At 42.2% G+C, this 21,557-nt stretch overlaps 1 protein-coding gene across 4 annotated transcripts in view; it reads right to left on the bottom strand.

Annotated features, from left to right (window-relative positions):
* Atp8a2 (ATPase phospholipid transporting 8A2) overlaps window positions 1-21,557 on the bottom strand; it is a 512,095-nt gene that overhangs the window by 324,670 nt on the left and 165,868 nt on the right. For all 4 annotated transcript variants that reach the window (XM_060391096.1, XM_060391095.1, XM_060391093.1 and 1 more), the window contains exons 23-24: window positions 20,722-20,860; window positions 11,393-11,457 (exon numbers count right to left, since the gene is read on the bottom strand). In XM_060391096.1, the coding sequence (XP_060247079.1) occupies window positions 11,393-11,457; window positions 20,722-20,860 (204 nt within the window). The remainder of the gene's footprint in view (window positions 1-11,392; window positions 11,458-20,721; window positions 20,861-21,557) is intronic.

Raw genomic sequence — 21,557 nt, 5'->3', positions numbered from 1 at the left:
CTAGAGATGGTTAGCAGGCAGTGAATGATTCAATCCCTGATAGATTCCTGATAAAACCATTTCTTAGCCCAGTAGGAGGCAAGACTCAGGTAGAGGAAGTAGTCATTTGGAGCACACCCTATGGGGCTATGTCTGTACTAGCTCTTTCCTGTTTCTCCTTTCTGTTTCCTGTCTGAAATGATAAACAGCATCAATTCCCACTGCCATGATGTTTTCCCGCCGAGTATGAGGCCAAGCAAGCATGGACTAAACTCTCTGAGTCAAAAGACACCATTCTTCCCCTTAGCCCAATTATATTAGATCTTTGGTCAAAGTGAAAATCGAGTGCACTGGCTAATACAGGAGGGCCACTAAGCGCTCCCTTAACTGCCCTGTCTAAAGATACTCTCTGTTGAGCTAGGGAAACAACTCAGTTGATGAAGAACTTGTCTTGCAAGCATGAAGATCTGAACTTGCTTCCCAGAAAACACGTTTATAAAATGACAAGCTTGGCAATGTCTGCATATAATTCCAATGCTGGGGAGGCAAAGATGGGTAAGAGAGGATTTTCAACAGTGAGTTCCGGGTGAGTGAGAGCACTGTCTAAACAGGAGAACATAACAAGCATGTGCACCAGAGGAATTGGTGCTCTTACCCATCTCTTTTCTACAACCCCAAGCACTCCTTCACTCAGCATCTTCGTAATTATCCTTCAAGACACCTGTGCTATAGCGTTCATTCATTCATCTGCTGCCAAGCAAACTGACAGTTCCATGTAAGTGTCTTTCTGTGTCTTTTCTGTTTATTTCCAGTCGGTCACAGTTCTGATTAGCAACCAGAGACACAGCAAATAAACCACTTATCCCATCCGCATTCAGGCTTCACTCCCTCAACTTGGGACAGGGCTTCAAAATCACCTTAGAGTCAATGTCGACTCTGAAACATTGGGAACAGCAGAAAAGCTGAGACTGAGACTATAAAAGAACTACGTTGGAGCCAGGAGGTTGTGTGTCTGGGTGTATGACCCTTGAGAAGCCGTTGAAGCCTAGCAGGCCCATCTAGGCATGTAAGCCTGTAAATGTTAGCATGCTACTGCAAGGGTTAAATTAAAACATCCAGCTACATACCAAGACCTTTTGGTTCATAAGTAATTTTACTTAATTTCTAGTTATTTAGAAGATCAACACAGAACTCAGAGTAACAGGTAAATGATGCAAGAGACCTCTACTTTGTAAAACATCCTACAGACTGCAATGTTAACAACCCACAGTCTGGGAAGGGCAAAGGCTATAGAGACCCCCCATCACCCTGCGTCTCCAGAAACCTTCCCTGTTCACTGCTCCAACATACCATGTTGGTTCCCACAAGAAGTCATAATTTAATAAGCTTTGAATTGCCAAGGCCTGTGTATTTTAAAACTCAAAGGGTCAATTAGCAGCTACAGTGCAAGCACTATGGTAGCACCGCTCCTAATTTAAGACAATTACCTCCAGCGTGTGGGATCACAGAGCTGAGTGTTACAAGGAACATCTGTAGTATTACATTTCTTCACCCTTTTACAAACATTTGATATTTTCAAAGACCATATTTGCTCTTTTCCAGAAAGGGATCAGACAAAGGTAGAAAGCCTTGCTCTCACTAACAAGCACTTCTCAGTCCTCTCCATCCTGCATCTGCCCCAAGGATCAATCTTTGCTGAGGTGAGAACAATCAACTGCCTGGTCCAGAAAGGAGCTTGTTTGCCTTCTATCACAGTTCTGATTGGCCACTCCTGCCCTCGTCAACCTTGCTCCAAAATGCAACTGCACAAGAACGACTCTGCATAGGCCACTGTGGTTATGCTTTCCTTATGCCAGTGAAGAAAACCAAAACGTTTAATATATTTTGAGGAAATGTACATGCAAAAACCTTGTTAATCTCAGCTAACTCAAGTTTCCCAAAGGCAACACACTCCTGCAGATGGAAGAAATTCATATTTAAATAATATCTTTGGTTAAACATACAGGAGCTGAAATAGAAGTGAAAGACCAGAGAGGGCCAGTCATCAGGAAAATTGCACCAATCACTTTATTTGGGTAAATTGACTATTTTTCTGCAAAGTAGCTCAAAGGCAAGACCACCCGTGGGCAAGTACAGTTCACACAGCTTGTACTTATCCAACTAATAACAGCAGATCATTCACTTGACAAACACATAATCGTGTCTTTCCCTCCATTGCTTTTGGAACTTAGAATTTTTTGAAATACTGTAATTTGTCCCTGGGAAGTACACTGTTCCAAGACTGTGTGATACTCCACAATACTAATGCTTTTTAAAACATTAAATTACCTTGCTAAGATTATCTGTGTGTGTGGTGTGTACCTGTGTGAGCAGGCATGTGGACATGCATGTGGAAACCAGAGATCAATGTAATATTTCCTCCTCTATCATTCTCCTCCTTAGTTTTTAAAGGCAGGGTCTCTCGTTTTAGCACATCTCCTCAGCCTTAAGTTGCCATTTTAAATGGTCAACAGCCAAATATTTCTTTCAAATTATTACTCTACTTATTTTAATGTCTGCCTTTAACTTTTCATCTCTTTCCTGTCGTGGGTAGCCAATGAGAAAAGAAGACAGCCACATTTGGGTGGAAGGGTATGGAAAGGCTAGTCAACATGAACTGTCACTTAAAATAAAGATATCGTGACCTTAAGAGCAGTGTAGCTAAAAATACTGTATTTGTAACTCAAGTGCTCTTAGGGATCAAGCAACTGACCCCTTAAGCATTTGGAGAACCTGCCATGGTCAGAAGCTGCACCACACAGAGCGGCAGGATGTGGAGGGCTCCATCGATGCTTCTAAACAGTGTCAGGGAGATGTGGAAAGATAGCTGTCCTGTCGGTTCTTTGGGGAAGACTCTTACAACACAGGCAAGATCCTGCTTAACTGTTATCAGTGGAAGTTGAGTGGTCTAAAGTCACCAACGAGCAGACTCAGAGCAAAGAGAAACTGGCCATGTTGACCAAGAGATTATCTAGAAAAATCTCTTCAGAAATAGGCATTTTGTAAATTTGTGTGAGCTTTCTAATTTTTGACTAGTATTTCCAAATCCTGCATTAATTAAGAAACGGAGAGAAAACCATTTCATCGCTTCAGAGTCTACATTTAGATCTTTAAGAAAAACATATCATGATACACTTGAATAGAAAATATCTTTACTAATAAAACCACAACTATGTACAATGGATATGCACCTGTTAAAATTTAATGAGTAATACAATACTTTTCTCACAACTTTCCTAAGCATTGACCCACTCACAGAACAAAACTAAGCCATGTGTCAAGTTCAAGTTCCTACAGCTTCTTTTCTGAGACAGGCCTCTCACTGGCCCAGAGCTCAGGAGGTGTGCTAAGCTGGCTGGCCAGTGAGCCACTGAGATCCATCAGCCTTTGCCTTCCCAGCTCTGGGATCACACACTGCACGTGGTTTCTGGTGGGTGTGGATTGAACTCACCTCACATACTGATCCACCTCCCCAGCCCCTCACTGTGAATCAAACTCCAGTCAGTTTTCTACAAGTTTCCAGTTCTGACAACAGAGCAAATCTCCAAGCTCTTGAGAGGTACCTGTGTTTCATAAGCAATGCTACATAGTTATTTTCCTTTTTTTTTTTTAAGTGATAAAAGCTTGTTGTATATCATGACTGGATTTGGTAACTGGCAACATTAGCTGGATAGAAGACACTTGCACTTTCAGTGTGACATCTACAAGAAATGACTTTCTCAGTCCATAACCCCCGGCTGCTGAGAACATAGGTTATGACATCTGCGTATTTGACTCCGAGAAAAACAAGACAATAGCAATAAAGTTACAGAAAAAAGGAGGGGTTGAGTAAAATAAAAAAATAGAAAAATAGATTCAGTAACTGGACAAATTTTGTGGTTAATGTCTCTCCCCTCCCCCATGTTCCCACCAATCCTCAGCCCAGAGGACTGGGAAGCTGGAGCCCGACACACTCTGTAGATTTCCTGCTCATTAGTTCACAAAGCTACACTGACAGCATCTTTCCTAAGTGTGAAGGGAGCAGCTGTGATGAGATGCAAGGGACCTTCTGTGCTCACATAACTGGTACAAAGGTCCCCAGGATGAGATCACTTCCCTCCCTAGCACTTCCAGCAAGTAGTCAGTGAGACCCTAACTCTGACCTAGGCAGGAAGTGACCCCATAGAGGCCAAGTGCAGCAGCACTTATCTACCTAGTGCTGTCCCTGAGGACACTGCCCAGTTCTCAGCTCAGCTCCCATCACTGTGACCATGGTTTTGTCCTGGTTTTCCACAGTACTAGATATATTTCCCCTCTGTGGCCCAACACAATTTTACTGGGGGGGGGGGGGGGAGAAAGAAGCACGTCACATTTGATTCCCACTTTTCTAGGAACCACGTAATAATGCTTCGCCTACTTGCTGCTAACATGTGTTCATCAGTTTACCTACAAGGGAGCCAATGGTATTTTATACCTCAAGATTCCTACCCAGTGAAAACTGATTTTAAAATGGCTTACAAAACCATCTGAATTTCTTTTTAAGCACTTGACATCAATTTCCAGTCTTCTGAGCTTACGCTCTTTTTGCATTTTATCACAAGTGTCTTCCAAGGCCCTCTAGACACTGTTGAATATATTCATTACTGAACTCAGGTCTCACCACTCACTTTGCTGTGTTATCTTTGAACAACTCAGATCCCCTGTTTTCTCGCTGAGACAGTCACTTGTCATGTTCACTTGTCAGAGTGCTGGGGTGGAGGCGGGGTGTCCCTTGACCACATAGGTAAGGCGAGCCAGCCCTAAAGCCCCCAGGAAGCCAGTTCTGCATGTAGCACCTCTCTATCCTATGACTGTGACCCTTGAAGGGTCCCTGCTGACTGTGAGGAGTTCTGGGGTACAGCTTTTTCTCTCCCCAATCCAGACCACAAATGAAAGGTAAGTGAGCTGACATACTCAACACAAGCGCCCCTGCGTCAGCTCCCACCTCACCTGCAGCTGTACCACCTTCAATGCTTTCAAGTCTTACTTAGTTCGGCAGAGGGCTTGTAAAACAAAAGGGGAAGATCAAGCTTTTTAGCCATCGCTGCCATGTCCAGAACAGGAGTTCTCTTCGTCTCAGTGCTAAGCAGATGATTAAGGCTTTTTCTATTGCACAAGGACCTCACAAAGCATGCGGCCGATGTATCTAGCAGTAATGTCATTCCATGTGTCCTTAAAAGGCCTCAAGGCACTTCACCACCTCTAGGCATCATTCTCCCAGCAGAATGGGATTGCCTGTAACACACAGGATCCTGCTGGAAAGGGCACGATAATCTGTCTCATTTTAAATCAGGTTAGTGCCATTATTACAATTCTCCATTGCTCTAGGGCCTAGAACCAACAAATCATCTAATGAGATTGGTTTCCAGTATCCTAAGCATGGGTCCTGACTAGTGTGGACTCGGGACTAGCCAGCATTCTATCTACACAGAGGGCTACATGCCTCCAGCAGGCTGGAGGCTGTGCCAGCAAACTCTCCCCCAGAACTACAAACAAGCATGCAGTCCTACCGGAGAAGGGGAAGCAGGCACAAAGCACCACCCTTAACCAAGGAGCTATGTGCAGTTGATACCTGCTGGGAGAGGGAAACCAGTGTTCACCGATGGAGCCACTCTCTATGGCAGGCCTTGTGCTCAGCAGTAGGTGACCTACAAGACTCCATATTTTTTGTGTGTCTTTTTTGTTGTTCTTATGGTTTGGTGTTCTCTCTCTCTCTCTCTCTCTCTCTCTCTCTCTCTCTCTCTCTCTTTTCTTTCTTTCTTTTTGTACCTTTAAAATTTTTTTTTCTTGATTTTTCTTCCATGGTAATAATTTCTCCATGTCCCCCCTTCCCAGGCTGCCTCATATTCTCCTTGTCTGTCCTTGTTTCTCAGCAGAGGGCTGCTCTGTCCTCCCTGAAGTCCCTCCCATACACAGACAGGCCTCCCAACCAGAAGCAGTAGGCAGCCTTGGCAGTGACCTTCAACCCTCTCTATCTAACTTTACTGAAAACTCACTGAAGAATGACAAGTGTTGATTGAAAGTATTGCCAGTTATAATTTATACCTAACAATAGCAAAACCAGGAATCTAAGCTACAGTAAGTTACTTGGGCCATCAATATCTTAATGCACAGTGAGAACTTTCCTCTGAAACGGCCACCTTATCCATTCACATCCACCATCCTCCAATTCCTAAGCGCATTTCTGTAGGATGGGTTCATGAATATCACACGTTTACACATTGGGACCATGTTCATGATTTACAGACCACTGAATTCCTTGGTCTCCTAACTCACTAACATGGAAATTCACAAATTAGTATCAAAAGAAAGTCATCAGGCCACAGAAGTCATTGCTTAAACAGACATTAAGTCCAATTTGGGTGTGTACCACAGCTCAGATTTGTGTTGTGCAACGTGTGAAAAGAGCTCACGCCCTTCTCTTGCTACCTGCTCTCTTACCTGAGCACTGAATGTATTAAGATGATAAGATGAAAAAGGAGAAGCTGAGAGGGAAAGTGGGGGTGGGGGGATTCCTGCATCAGTCTTCCCGAACTGCCCTAACTTTTCCCAGTCAGCATCAAGAAAGAAAAACCAAAGGGAAGAAATTAAGCCATGGCAAGTTCAAAAAAATCACGTGGTGGAACTCTGGCAAAAAACGAATCAGTTAAATAAACCCATAAATATAATCACTACAAAGATCCAGATCAAGAACACTTCAGGAAAGACCGATTAGCAAGAGTATCTGGTGTTGTCTCTGCTCCCGAAGAACTGTGTCAGACCCTCAAGTTTTCTGTCAAACTGTCCAGGTTGCTCCCTGTTCATAAAGTAATCCTGTCAGTTCTCAGAGGAGATTACTAAAATACTAAATACTCAATGTCATTCGTACAGGGAAATTAATAAAATAAGTATAATTTAAAAAGTCAACTCCTGGAATTAAAACGCAACGTTCACTTTTGTAAATGGCTCATGAATAAGGAAAAGACAAAATCTACTAGACTATAATTTTTGAAAACTGCATATGGCCACTAGGTAATAACTCTCCATACAACTAGAGTCAAAACAATTAAAAGAGAGGAAACAAAACCTTTTCTACATCCGGTTTGACATCACAGCCTCTGCTATTTCTGAACAAATGCCCAGGGTTTTCAGTGCTGCTTGAGTCTGGTGGAGATTTATCAGTTGAATCTTGTCTTCTGCGCAAACTCTAATTAAAATGAACAGTAAGCTATTTGTATGTCTGCAATAATTTCCTTTCCAGCATACACCAGACTTCAGCTTTATTCTGTGGAATCATTTCCAATTAGCTATTTAATCTCTACATGTTTGCCTAAAATCCACCTGCACCACCCTGGAGCCTGATCCCGGCTGGAGGCTGGGCAGCAGCTGCAGGAGGAGTCAAGGGGGCATTATTACCTTCAATGGGAGCCACATGTACACAGGTCTGGCACAGTGATTTGTGGCCTATGACCCAGCTTGACCTATTGGATTTGGCTAACTTTGTTTTTTAACTAGGATTCCTGGTACTCATGATTGAGGCATAAAAAGTGAATGTTTCAGATGCAAAGCACCTCAGGATTGCTGTCATTGCTCTCGATCCCCCAGGCAGAAGATGGTGAGGGACACTGAGAACCTCAACAAGCTGAGCTCCAGGAAATACTGCTCTCAAAATTTCAGTCTCATTAGCTGGTTATGAAAGAATAAAAATGAGGAAAGAATGCAGGTCATCATCTGGGCAACAAAGAACTACCCTACAAATGACCCACAACCACACACCCCAACATACAGCTGGCCAACTAAAAGGCACCAGGAACACTGAGTCCAAGACACCTGAAAGAGAGGTGACGCTTCAGTTGCTGACAACATAATTCTTTACACAGTGACCCACTGGCAAGGGAAGTGACCTGCGAGACACTTCCCCTCCATAGCCAGGAAGCAGCAGCATTCACGTCCAATAGATGCTGATGCAGGCAAGAGGCAGAGAAACCAGCATACGTTCTTGATGTAAGGACTGAGGGTCTGCCACTGAGGACATGGGGCAAAGGAAAACCTTGGACAAGGTGAGAGTGGCAGAGCACATTGGCTACAAACTGGCCGTGTCTAGCTTTACTGAAGACAGTTGAGTGGCCCCTCCTGCCTCTAGATGTGAACCAGAGAGACGCCGGCAGCACTTGGGAAAAAATTAGAAAACTTCCAAAATACTGACCACCAAATTTAAAATGCCAAACACTCTCTAAAGCTAAAGTAGCTGCTTGAAAAAAAAAAGAAAAAAAAAGAAAGAAACATGAATCAGATACACAAACTACACAAGGATGTCTCAAATATTTCCACTGATGTGAAAAATCAAAAATTTAACTCCAGTTTACCCATAACTTAGAGATACTATGGAAAACTATGAACAGGACTGAGAGATTTCTCAAAAACAGCTGGACAAAGGAAGGGCACAAAGGAGCTTCAATTGTCCCTAATGCCCAGTTCTTTAAAATACCTGGCAATCAGTCCCCAGTTCTCATTATGATTCTCTTATAACTTCCATATAGGCAACCATATCATTAACTATAGGGGACTCTTTTACAACACACACACACATACACACACACACACACACACCACAATGAATCGGGTATCTGCAGTATACTGTTAAAAGAAATGCAGCATGGACATGCCTATGTCATGGCTGCCTTCCCAAAGGACTGTCCTAGCTCTTCACCACAAGCTTGATGGGTGGATAAGGTCTCGACAGGTTTTGTCCATTAGCTTAATAGTATTTACGCCTCTGCCAGGATTCTAAGTCCCTCAGTGCTTAGTCATAAATGAGTGCTGGGTTTGTTTTCTCTACCTCAAGTGAAATCATTTCATAGGTTTTCTTTTGTTAATAAAGTTTTTTTTTTTTTTTAATGAAAAGATTTTCCTAAGTAACATACACAATACACTTGGTAAAGAAAACGCATGCTTATGTAAGCATAATATGTCTTCTTTATATTACATGATTTGGTTTGCCAGTTCTTTATTAAAGAATTTTTTCTTCATTGCTGAGATTAATCTGAAATTTCTATGTTACCCTGCCTCTATTGGTTTGGACCTGAAGTTTGTAATTGCATCAAACCATATTAGAAAGTGGTAACATTTTCCCTGTCGCCTGGGTAGTGGGATAAAGCTGAAATTCTCTGTTCTTTGGGTAATCTGTCAAACGGCGCCGTAAGCACCCCAGGCTGTGGTGCTCTCTTGGGGTCACTGTAAGCAGTGGCCCCCATCTGTGTAGCTGTATATTTGTATATGTACTCTCTTCTCTCTACTTTAAGTCTGATTTTGAAAGTTACACATTTTTCCTAAACAATTCCCCACTTCCTTTAGTAAAGGAGTTTTCTTACATTTCCTTACAGTCATAGCTTTACATTTCCCCCAAATTAGCACAGATTCCATTTCCTAAAGAATGCATTTGAATTCTTAAAATCACTGCTTTAGACTACAGGGACAATAGGGCCATGTGCCTACAATCAAGGGCCTTTTCTCTTGCCAGGCAGGGCCAGGCCAGTGGAGTCTGTAAAGAACAGGATGGTGGCTTTCAGCACTTGCAGCTTGTGGCTTGCATTGCCTCCACTGGCCTCTGCCCTGGCAGCATTGTTACTGTCACTGACAGAACACGAGCAAGAAGTGTGCACAGCTGTTTTACAATAAAACTTTACAGGACAGGATGGGTGCATTTGGTACCTGGCTGGGTCCCTGCTCTAAGGGACTCTGAATTGCCTGCACTGTGCCACTCAGTAGGGGAACCAGCAGCTGCAAGACGCTCCTGAAATCCAGACTGCTTGCAGTTAATAGTTCTCATGAAATCCAGGTATGTTTCCAGTGATTGTTCACCACATGTGGCCCTGAGGTGAGTGACCACCATGTGGTCCCACTAAAGTGCTGCCTTGACACAGCCCAAAGCAATGGTGGAGCCAACTCTAAGTGCCAAATAAAACCCCCAAGCAGTGAGCCAAATGAATCTCTTCTCTTTACAAGCTGATTGTCTCAGGTACAGAGTGATGAGATGTTTGCACAGAAAAGAGCAAGCCTCACAGAGAAGTACCTGAAGCACTCAGGGCAAGGCTGGCCTCTTGCCAGTGATATCCTGGGCTCAACACTGAGTCTGGACTCAGCCACTGACCCATAAGACCCTGAGGGAGTAAAGAGAACTGGTCTTCACAGTAGAGACTTGCCCAAGTTTTCACAGAGACCCCAAACTCTCTCTCCTCCCTTTCAAAATGCAACCAGCCCAGGCATTGCCCCCAACACTGGTATTAAGTATATCACCTGAAAAGGGCACTGTGGGTACCTCCAGAACCTTCTGGAAGTCTGAAAAAATCTCATATTTAATTAATATTTTCCTATCAAACAGCTTTACAGGGTTACTAGTCACCCTTGAATCTGTCCCCATTACTGTCTTCTCAGGAGCTGTAAGCCAGGATCTTAGTTAAGGTTACGATTGCTGTGAAACATCATGACCAAAAGCAAGTTGGGGAGGAAAGGGTTTCTTCAGCTTACACTTCCACATCACTGCCCGTCATCAAAGGAAGCCAGGACAGGAACTCTACAGGGTAGGAACCTGGAGGCAAGAGCCAATGCAGAGACCGTGAAGGATGCTGCTTCCCAGTTTGCTCCCTGTGGCTTGCTCAGCCTGCTTTCTTATAGAACCCAGGACCACCTGCCCAGGGACAGCATCCCCAATCAAGGGCTGCTGGCCCATCAATCACCAACTCAGAAAATGCCCTACAGACTTTTTGACAGCCCAATCTTTTGGAGGAATTTTCTCGCGGAGGCTCCCTTGTCTCCAGTGACTCCGGCTTGTGCTCACACTGACATAAAACTAGCCAGCACAGACAGGAATATGCTTGCCTATAAAAATATTCTGGCACCCAAAGTGTTCCATTCCCCATGATCTGTTGGCATCTGGGTTGGAGAATCAAGTACCCCTCCATCCACTTGATATATAAATCTGAGCAACTGCCAGCACTTTCTATTAGCTGTATTGGACGGTCTCTACGAGGAAAAACACAGGTAGGAACCTCCACAATCAGCCACTACCACTTCATGGGAACCACACTAGATGCCATCACTGCATGTAACACTTCATAGTTTTAAAAAAGGCCACACAAGATCAAAACTAACCCATTTTAAATGTTCAGACCTATGAGAGAACAGTATTGCCAGCGAGGTAATATTCTAAGCCCACAACATGTTGATGTTAAGAGACGAGGCTTTATGACATCTATTCATGAAGACAAACTAAACAAAGTCGTATTACAATTGTTTTTAACACAAATAAACTGCTTGATAATTACAGTATATAATTTAATTCAGCTCTATCAGAAATAACAGTTGAGAAACAACTTACATCTAAAGAGTCCTCCTTCAGCAGGATAAGGGCCATGTTCTGTGACACCAGCCGACAGGAATAGCCTGCAATGGAGAGGGGCCCACACGTGAGCAGCGGTCACCCTTCCTGCGGATCCCCAATCCAGTGGCTCATGCGGCCACTCCTTTCTAAAAGACTTATTAATTTACCTTTTTTCATTTCCGCATTGCATGAGTGTGTGCACACATGTGTGTGCGCTACCCAATCTGTACACTTGAGTGAAAGTCAGAGAAGAGTTTCTGGTGTCCTCTACCACACTCCTCCCATTACTTTGAGGCAGGGTCTTCCCCTGAACCTAGAGCCCATGCCTAATCAGTCAGGCTGGAAGCCAGTAAGACCCAACCATCCTCCTGTCTCTACCCTGCTTGAAGTAGAGGTTTCACATGTATGCAGACATCTTGCAGCCTCCCTTCTTGTGTCTGCCTTATCACTACTGACCAGAGGACTAGGGGCATAAGCTAAACTCACTTCCTTGCAAACAGTTTGAAGAGAACTGCATGATAAGGTCTTTATAACTAATAGCTAAAATAACTATTTGCCAATTTCTGTGGATTTTTTCTTTATTCTGGCTATTCTTGTAAAGCATTAAGATAAACCTTGTTATACCTAAAATAACAGCAAAGTGATTAATGAAATCTGTGCTCTTAGTTAGCATGCTTACTGCACAATCAAAATTGCCTTTTATTTCTAAAGCTAGCAATTCTCAAGTTTAAAGGGATACTATTATACCAAGGGAGTTGCATTCCTGCCAAAAGAGCAATGCAATCTCCATTTAAAGAAGTGAACCTAAGTTTAAGTTAAGATATACAAAGATTTAAAACAAAGTATCCCTTTCCAATTAGAATCAACAATTTCAATCTTGTTCTCAAATCAAACTAAGATAAATAACACTAAGGATGTTTGACAAAGCCTCAAGGAATTGTATTATTTTATATTTATCTAAAGTTAATATATAATATATATTGATATATTTTATATATTATATTATATGTATCACATGCCTCTTGGACTAGCAATGCTTCCTACAAGAGCTATATAGACTATCTAACAAAAACTCCAGTACCATGCATGAGAAAACTCTCTTTGTGTTGGACAGGCTAAGGCATGTAACTCCCAAAACAATATAGGCTATTGCTCATGTGCTTGGTTGCCTCTCAGAGACTGAAGACAACTAAGCTCCTATTGCTAAGACTATACACTTCAAACACAGGACTCAGAAGATTCAAGCTGTATCTAACCTGAAAGCCTCCTTCTTGCTTTCTTGCTATGTAACTTTCATAGTATCAGAAAATATTACGTAAGTTGCCAGGTGGGGAAAACAATCAGTAAGCCTATGAACTATGTGATGCCAATGAACTGTAACAGTGGCCAGCATGGCAAAATATCCTACAAGGTGCAACAGTGGCACTCATACCTCGGCAGTAACCAAGAGCTGTCTAATTGGACTTAAGGCCCACCCAATAGGAGGGAAATCATGAGTGGTACAAGAAGTCTAGCTAACTACCTGGGGCTAGAGAGGTCATGATTCTTTTTTTTTTTTTTTTTTTCTTTTTCTTCTATACCCAGGTGCAATTTTTTTATTATTAGTTACATTTTATTAACTCTGTATCCCAGCTCTATCCCATTCCCTCATTCCCTCCCAAACCCTCCCTCCCTCCCTCATCTCCTCCCTGCCCCTTTCCAAGTCCACTGCTTGGGGAGGACCTCCTCCCCTTTCATCTGACCCTGTTTTATCAGGTATCTTCAGGGCTGGCTGCAAAGTCCTCCTCTCTGGCCTAGCAGGACTGCTCCTCCCTTGGGGGGTGGGGAGGTCAAAGAGCCTGCCCTTGAGTTCCTGTCAGAAATAGTCCCTGTTCCACTTACTATGGGAAACCAATTGGTTACTGAGCTACCACGGACTTCATCTGAGCAGAGGTTCTAGGTTATATCCATAGATGGTCCTTGGTGGAGTGTCAGTCTCAAAAAAGACCCCTGTGCCCAGATATATTTGGTCCTTGTGGAGTTCCTATCCTTTCCACGTCATACAAACTCCCCCTTCTTTCATATGGTTCACTGCACTCTGCCAAAGGTTTGGTTATGAGTCTTAACATCTGCTTTGATACACTGCTAGGTAGAGTCTTTCAGGGGCCCTCTGAAGTAGGCTCCTGTTATTTGTTTTCTCCTACATCCAATGCACCTCCCATTTGTCTTTCTAAGTGAGGATCTTACCCGGTTCTCTTTCTTGTTTATCTTCTTTAGGTGTATAGATTTCATTATGTTTATCACATCTTACAGGACTTTATGAGTGAGTATATACCATGTGTGTCTTTCTCCTTCTGGGACACCTCACTCACAATGATCTTTTCTAGATCCCACCATTTGCCTGCAAATTTCATGATTCCCTCATTTTTGATTGCTGAGTAGTATTCCATTGTGTAAAAATACCACAATTTCTGTATCCATTCCTCCGTTGAGGGACATCTGGGTTGTTTCCAGATTCTGGCTATTACAAATAAAGCTGCTACAAACATGGTTAAGCAAATGTCCTTGTTGTGTACTTGAGCAAATTTTGGGTATATACCTAGGAGTGATATAGCTGGATCTTGAGGAAACACTATTCCTAATTGTCTGAGAAAGTGCCAGATTGACTTCCAAAGTGGTTGTACCAGTTTACATTCCCACCAGCAATGGAGGAGGGTTCCCCTTTCTCCACAACCTCTCCAGCATGCGTTGTCACTTGAGTTATTCATCTTAGCCATTCTGATGGGTGTAAGGTGAAATCTCAGGGTCATTTTGATTTGCATCTCCCTGATGGCTAAGGATGTTGACCATCTCTTTAAGTGTTTCTCTGCCATTCTATATTCCTCTACAGAGAATTCTCTGTTTAGCTCCGTACCTCATTTTTTAACTGGATTACTTGATTTATTGCTTTTTAACTTCTTTAGTCCTTTATATATGCTGGATATCAGCCCTCTGTCAGATATAGGGTTGGTGAAGATCCTTTCCCAGTCTGAGGTCATGATTCTTAAAAAAGAAACTACTACTTCTGACAGACCCAAAGCAGAACCCGAGACAAACAGAAAATAAGTCCAAGAAAAACTTTTGTGGGTTTTCCTACACAGAAGTAGCCCATGGCAGCTCACTGTCCAAGAGGGTTCCCCAATAATAGGAACAGGGACCGACTCTGACATGAACTAATGGGCTGGCTCTTTGATCACCTCCACCTGAGTGGGGAGCAACCTTACCAGTCCACAGATGAAGACAAAGAAGCCAGTCCTGATGAGACCTGATAGACTATGGTCAGCTGGAAGGGAAGGAGGACCTGCCCTATCATTGGACTGGGGGAGGGGCCCAGGAGAAGAAGGGTAGGATTGGGAGGGTGTGGGGAAGGGAGTTCAGCTGGGATACAAAGTGAATAAACTATAATTAATAAAAAATAAAAATAAATTTTAAAAACTATTGTAGGTTTTCTAAATAAATAAATAAATAATAAACAAATATTTTCAACTTGTTTATTTTGGAATGTTACAATCCTTTATTCAGGATTGTCATTTGTTAAAAATAAATATTTAGAAAAGTACCCAGAAGAGAAATTATAGAGGCAAAAATAATGGCTTTTCATAAAATTATTTTGAAGCCATATCCAAAAAGTGTATTAATTACACAAAGTAACCTAGAGCTTCTCAAACTAAAACTGTTCTCAAACTAAATTTGTTAAAGACCAAACTAATATAGAGTAAGCACCCCTTATCCCAAACGTGTGAGACGAGATATGTTTCAGATTTACAATTTTTTAAAGTACTTATATATAAAGTATGACTTAATTTTAAGATATTTGCATGAATATTATTGGCTGAGCATTTCCAAAAAGTTTAAAATCCAAAATGCTCCAAAATCTGACTATAGTTTTGGATTTGGGAGCACTTCAGATTTTAGAATTTAGGATTAAGGTTGTATGAATTGTGCCGGGTCTCATTGACTCAGGGTCTATTTAAAGAGATTCCAGAACTTTCTCAAAACCTGGCTTTTGCAATTGGAGGTGGAGGACTTGGGAACACGGAGCCACCGCACTGTTCTAATGAGCATACTGTGTGTCCATTCTAACTGGACTTCAGGTTTCAATGGGCAAGCGCTCTCTCAGGGGAACACATCAGAAGAGGTTGTTTGTGGACGTGGTGACGTTTGCTGTGTTTGGGATTGTTGACTTTCTTTAGCAAATGTTTATCTACATCTAGCTCTACCTACAATATTTTAGAGTTAAAAATCAGTTAAAACTTTTTAACGTTGTGTGTGTGTGTGTGTGTGTGTACATACATTAGAGGACAATTTCTACATGTCAGTTCTCTCCTTCCATCACGTGGGTTCTAGGGACCAAACTCAAGTCATCAGGTTTGGCAGCAAGCACATGTACCACTGAGCCATCTCTCCAGCTCTAACACAGATCTTTACGGAACTTGAGCTTGGACCCAGAACCTCCCACTCCAGTGCTCTCCCACTGGGTATACTATCAGCCGTCACATTGTTTTTAAGTATATTTTTCCCATAATACCTTAGCAATTTACTTAACCAAATTAAGCCCTAGAATACTTTTGTGTTGTGTGCAACACTGGTTTATACGGATAAATGACCACTTTGCCTTTAAAGGCTAACTAGCTGTGTTTGAGGAAACTAGAAAAATTATTTTTTTAAGCTTAAATTTTTGGTATCATAGTCTCAAGTGGGATTTTGGAGGAGAACTTTGTGAATCCCTCAGCTGTCATTTCCCTACTGTCACGGGCTAATCACCTTCCAAATAAGTTTACAGTAAAAGCCAAGTTTCCAGTCTGTATTCTTTTTTCTTATGAACGTGGGGTTAACGAGACTAAAATGCTACTGTGTATTCATTCTATTTGAAGGTCATGAAGATGGAAATAATTTTCATCTCAAATTACTTCTAAGTTGGCAATATGTGCCAGTTTCTCATTGTCCCAGAATTTTGTTACCTGTCAACTGAGGCTTTTAAACTTTTATGGTCTTACAAATTTATTTTAAATTAAAAAAAAAACTTCATCACATACATTTAACATATAAAGTGATTAGAAACTTACTGTTCAAACAAACAAACAAAACAATCAGCTCTTGTGCCTGTTCCTATTGCTTAACTGACTACGCACACACTGCCTGTTCCTTCAGAGGAGTGAGAGCCTCATTCCCAGGCAAAGCAACAGCACTTATATTAATGGCAGAGGTTCCAAGCTCAGTGGTTATTCATCAAAAAAAAAAAAAAAAAAAAAAGAAGATCAAAACTTGCATTTTTACACTGTGCAGCTAGAGTGCTTGCCAGGCACTCTACGGTGGAGTTGAGGATTCTGCATTCTCCAACTGGGGCATGAGTTAATGATGAACTCCTTAGAGTGTGACTGGATGATAAAATGCTAATTGTGTAGCAGATTTTGACCCTCGCTAGCTCTGCAGCAGTTACTAGTGAATACAATTAATGATGTTCAAGGTTCCATGCTAACTCCCTTACACCTGGTATCGATGGGTCATTACTTGCTTTAAAGATCATACTGAAGTACTGAGAGATGAAGTAACTCAGCCTGGGTCACACAGCCCATGGCATGTGGTGGCCGCTTCCAAGGAGGAAAAAGAAACGAGGAGCTAAAGTATAGAGACGGGTGAAAAATTGAAGAATTTCTAAAAATAAATAAAGAAGCAAAAATTTGAAACTACAACAGTTCACAGAAGAGACAAGAGTCGGTGCTCTTGAAGCTCACAAGGTAAGGCCAGGTCAGCACATACTGCCATGAGTGAGGGTTCCTGAGGTGGAATAAGTGTCTGAGGGAAATGTGTCCATGAGCCAGGGTCTGTAAGAAACCCTCTGCCCTTGGTTCTCTGGAGGATGGGCCTTTGCCTGGACCTTCTGGCTCCTGCTGGAGTAACCTACAAGACCATCTTGTGTCATGGTGCCTGCTAATGGTTTTCATCCATCCACGTGCAGGAACTCATTGACTAGATTCTCCTGAACACAACTGAGAACCTCCAACACCACACACTTTCACAGGTTGGCACCATGCTGAATCATAGGGATGGCAGTCTGCTGTTGCTGTGAACCCAGGACAGATGGCCAGGAAGGCTAGATCCTTTCCAGTCTTTCAAACATGTCTCCATAGAAATCTAGATTTAGTTATGTCTGGGATTGTGAGCTTACTCTCTCCACTTTCTCCCCAAAGGGGAACATTAGTTTGGAGAGCTGAGAGCTTTAATTTGGTAATGTTTTTTAGGGTGCACTGTTATTTTGTGGTCTTAAAATCACATCCTGCTCTGAGATCCGCCGATCATACATGGGGAGCGAGAAGAGTAAGCTGCAGAGTGCTGTTTATTTCAACCCTGGAGAGAAGTCCCCCCAGAGCTGTTGCTCTCAGTCCCTGATGGCCATCTGACAGATTTTGAGATTAAAGAGCAGAGACCTCAATTTACAAGTGTGGGTCAACTTTACCTGGCTCTTCTCCAAGAGCTGATCTCATTTCATCCAAAGCCATCAGAAGCCAGGGGCAGCACACTTCGGTTGGTGCTCACATTCAACCAGGTTAAATGTCCCTGGCCTTCGGAGGGCAAGTAGTCTGTGATAATTTTTTGAGCAAAGACCAACTTCATTTTCCAAATGAAACAAAACAGCTTAATCTGCTTCTCCTCGGAAGCCTTTGGCATTCTCTTCAAATTCTGGCAAGTGTCACTTATCTATTGCCCTCCTCCTGCCAGGCTGGAATGAAAGTACTTAGGGGTTTCATCATAGTGCCTTTGTGTACTTTCAGTTGTCAAGTAGCATTTTGCTTAAAATTGCAAACTATAAAGCAGAGATCCAGGGTTTAAAACTTGCTTCAGCAGCGGTTGTTCAAATAAAAATGCTTCCAGTAAATTCTTTTGCACTAGTGACAGTAGACTCTAACAGTCTGGGCTACTTAGAGTTGCGGGAGGTCTTTAGGGATGAAGAGTTAGCCCAACCTATGGGGAAATGATTAGTCAAAATACCCCCTTTTGTAAGTGAAAATCAAATATAGACCTTCCTTCTGGGGCTAACCTAAGAACCTCCAGGAGGGAAGAAAACAGTTGTGAAATGTTAAATGGGATCCAGGGGCACACTCTCAGAGCCTCTCAGAGCTCCCCAGCACTGCAACTCCATACAAAACTGTTTCCTGTTCCCTCCCTATTCTTAATTTTTCTTTTGAAAAGGAATTTAACATGTTTATTTGTCTACTAAATGCTGAGATTTTAAATTATTCCGTTTCTTTTTGTTTTAAAACTATCTGGTGGTTTTAACAAGAGAAATAGTGATGTTCCTTGGGTGATACCACTGGACTTCCTAGTGATGAAAAGAGAACTATGGGGTAGGAAAGACACATACATGCTGACCTCTGCCTTCTGCCCATAAGTTCAGTGTAGTGGAAGTTTTGTTTTCTTTAAAAACTCATGTTATGTAACTATGTTTTTGTTTTAATTCCAAGTCTGGGATATAGGACTGCCTTAGTTTACCCACAGCTGATAACTGCCTTGTGCAGGGCCTGTCTTTGCCTGCTATTAACAGCCTTGAGCTACTTAGAGAGGGGCGTGGTCTCTGCCAGCTGCAGATAGTGGAATTCTGAGGACTCTGAGAGGGTATAAATATGAGAGCCCAGGGAGGGGCTTCGAGGAGATAGTGGAGGAAGAAGAAGGCTGCTCCTCATTTTAGCACTATCAATTATTTCCTTAAGACTGCCACAGGCTTGCTTGAAGTTTGCAATTTTACATGTTAATGATGCCTTTCACTCAGGAATGGAAAAAGGAGGAAGGTTATGACCCTAGTAACATTTTCACTTGAAGGTTACCCACATCTTTCTTACCACTGTAAGAGGCAGAAAGCATCTACCCCAGGGCAGCAGTCAACTGGCTATACCCTCTGTGAACTGTGAACAAGGCTCATAGGTTGCAGCATGGAAAACCCTGCTGAGGGCCAAAATTGAATAGGGATAAATCTGCATATGTATATGGAAAAACAGTACTCAAGAAACAAATGCCATCCCTTCATTTGAACCTGTTACTGGCACAACACAGGCCTGTAAGCTTGAAGGTTTACTTTCTAGTAAAAGCAATGGGTCTGTGGAGAAATGTCACCACACTGTTGTCTCCAAAATCAGACACTTGAGTGACAGACAGCAGCACAGATCTACAGAGTCCACTTCGAATGTCAGAGACTCTGTGACAACTCTTCCTGTTCTCTTGTGAGTTTAGTGTCAGCTGCTTGGGAGCCTGAAGTGCATATAGTCAGCAATTAGATCAGAATTAAAGATTATAATTAGATGAAAATTTCCTATTTCTTAAATAAAAATCACCCACAGGAAAAGGTACTGTCTGCAGCTGAGGTTGCCTGAGTGGACGGCTGATGGCAACAAGAAGGGCTTGAAGAAAGGGCCGCCCCTGGAGTGAGCGGACAGGAGTCTGAGGAAGCTGTTCTGATGAGAGCCCGTCCTCTGACTTCAGACTCTGTAGCATGTCTTCCTCTAAAGTAGCTGGGGCAGAGTACGTCCATGCACAAATAAGCTATGTAATCTTGGGTTATTATTTTTTTTTTCTTTTGTCTTTTTTGGCACTGCTGGGGATTTGTGGGCGCTAGGCAAGCATGCTCTACCACTGGCTACATTTCCAGCTACAAGTTTTACAGATCCATATATTCATATTATTACAAAAAAAATATGCATGTGTTATGAGGCCATACTACCAGAGGCCCAGGCAGTTTAATCCTAACTGAAATGAGCAGTTACATTTATTTTAAGTTTTAGTAAATTCAACTCCTTTTTAAGCCTAAAAGTGTTTCAGTTTTTAATCTGTATCTAACAACTTTTTGAAGCAAGCAACGAAGAGCGTTTTCTGAAGTTTCTCAAGTTCTTCTTCTCCACCCTTTCGATGCTCAGCAACAAGGTTGTAAAGAAGGGTGGGGGAGACAAAAGTGCAAAGCCCTTAGAAAGGCCCACTCAATAGCAAAGTCACTTAAACGTAACAATAAATATTTAAACCTAGTGACAATATCTGTCAAAGAAAACTAAGGGAAGAAAGACATCTAAAATAATCTATAGTGTCAACTCTTGAATTCTTTTTTCTACCTAAGAGTGCTTAATTCATGTGTGTGTGTGTGTGTGCGCGCACACACATGCATGTGTATACATTTATAACAGACAGAACATACTCATATGAGCATTTCATTAGATTCTTGGTGGATCTTTGAAACAAAAGAGAGGTCTATAAACTGCCAAGACACTTGAAAAATGCAATTTTTTTACAAGAACCATTATCAGGAATCTTAGGAAATTGATTACCGATGTTAATTGCCGTTTCTTGTTTGTCTCCTGTTAACACCCATATCTTGATTTCTGCCTTCAACAGAGTAGCTATGGTTTCTGGAACCCCTGCTTGAAGACGATCTTCGATGGCTGTAGCTCCAAGTAACAGTAAATTCTAGGTCAAAAAACAACATCAGTTAGAGGACAATTGATCCTTAAGAGCAGAAAGTCTGGCATCCTTGACAGGGTCCTTACCAATTAGTGACACCTAGGTGTGAAGCACTCACAAACCATTGACCATGCTGAGCCACTCAAGACACACCCATCAATCATTCCATGGCACATGGGAGTCATGTTTTCATGTTTATTATTTATTTATTTATTTATTTATTTATTTATTTATTTTTTGTCAACTTGATTCAAGCTAGAATCACCTGGGAATGAGAGCCTCAACTGAGAAAAACGCTTCCATCAATGGACCTGTAGACAAGTCTCTGGTGCATTTTCTTGATTGATGATTAAAATAGGACAACCCAGCTCACTGTGGACAGCACCACTCCTGGGCAAATGGCCCTGAGTTCTACAGAAAGCAGGCCAAGCAAGCCATGGGAAATGGACACGAAAGCAGCATTCCTCCACAGCCTCTGTTTCAAGTCCTGCCTTGAGTTCCTGCTCTGACTTCCCTCCATTTTAGTGAGCAATCAAAATCCTGACTGAAAGTGTACTCTTTGACATGAGCATAGCCATGTCAGCCATGTGAAGGACTATTGCTTCAGCCCATCAGAGTGGCAAAGCCTTGCCTGGGTGGGTGAGGCTCAGAGAGAAGTCAATGCTTTCCTCTGGTCCCAGTGCAAATGTTGATAGTGTGTGCA

The sequence above is a fragment of the Meriones unguiculatus genome, chromosome 9 (genome assembly GCF_030254825.1).
Source record: "Meriones unguiculatus strain TT.TT164.6M chromosome 9, Bangor_MerUng_6.1, whole genome shotgun sequence".
Taxonomy (NCBI): Eukaryota; Metazoa; Chordata; class Mammalia; order Rodentia; family Muridae; genus Meriones; species Meriones unguiculatus.
Note: the sequence above shows the minus strand (reverse complement) of the source record. Positions and strands in the feature narration are given on the sequence as shown.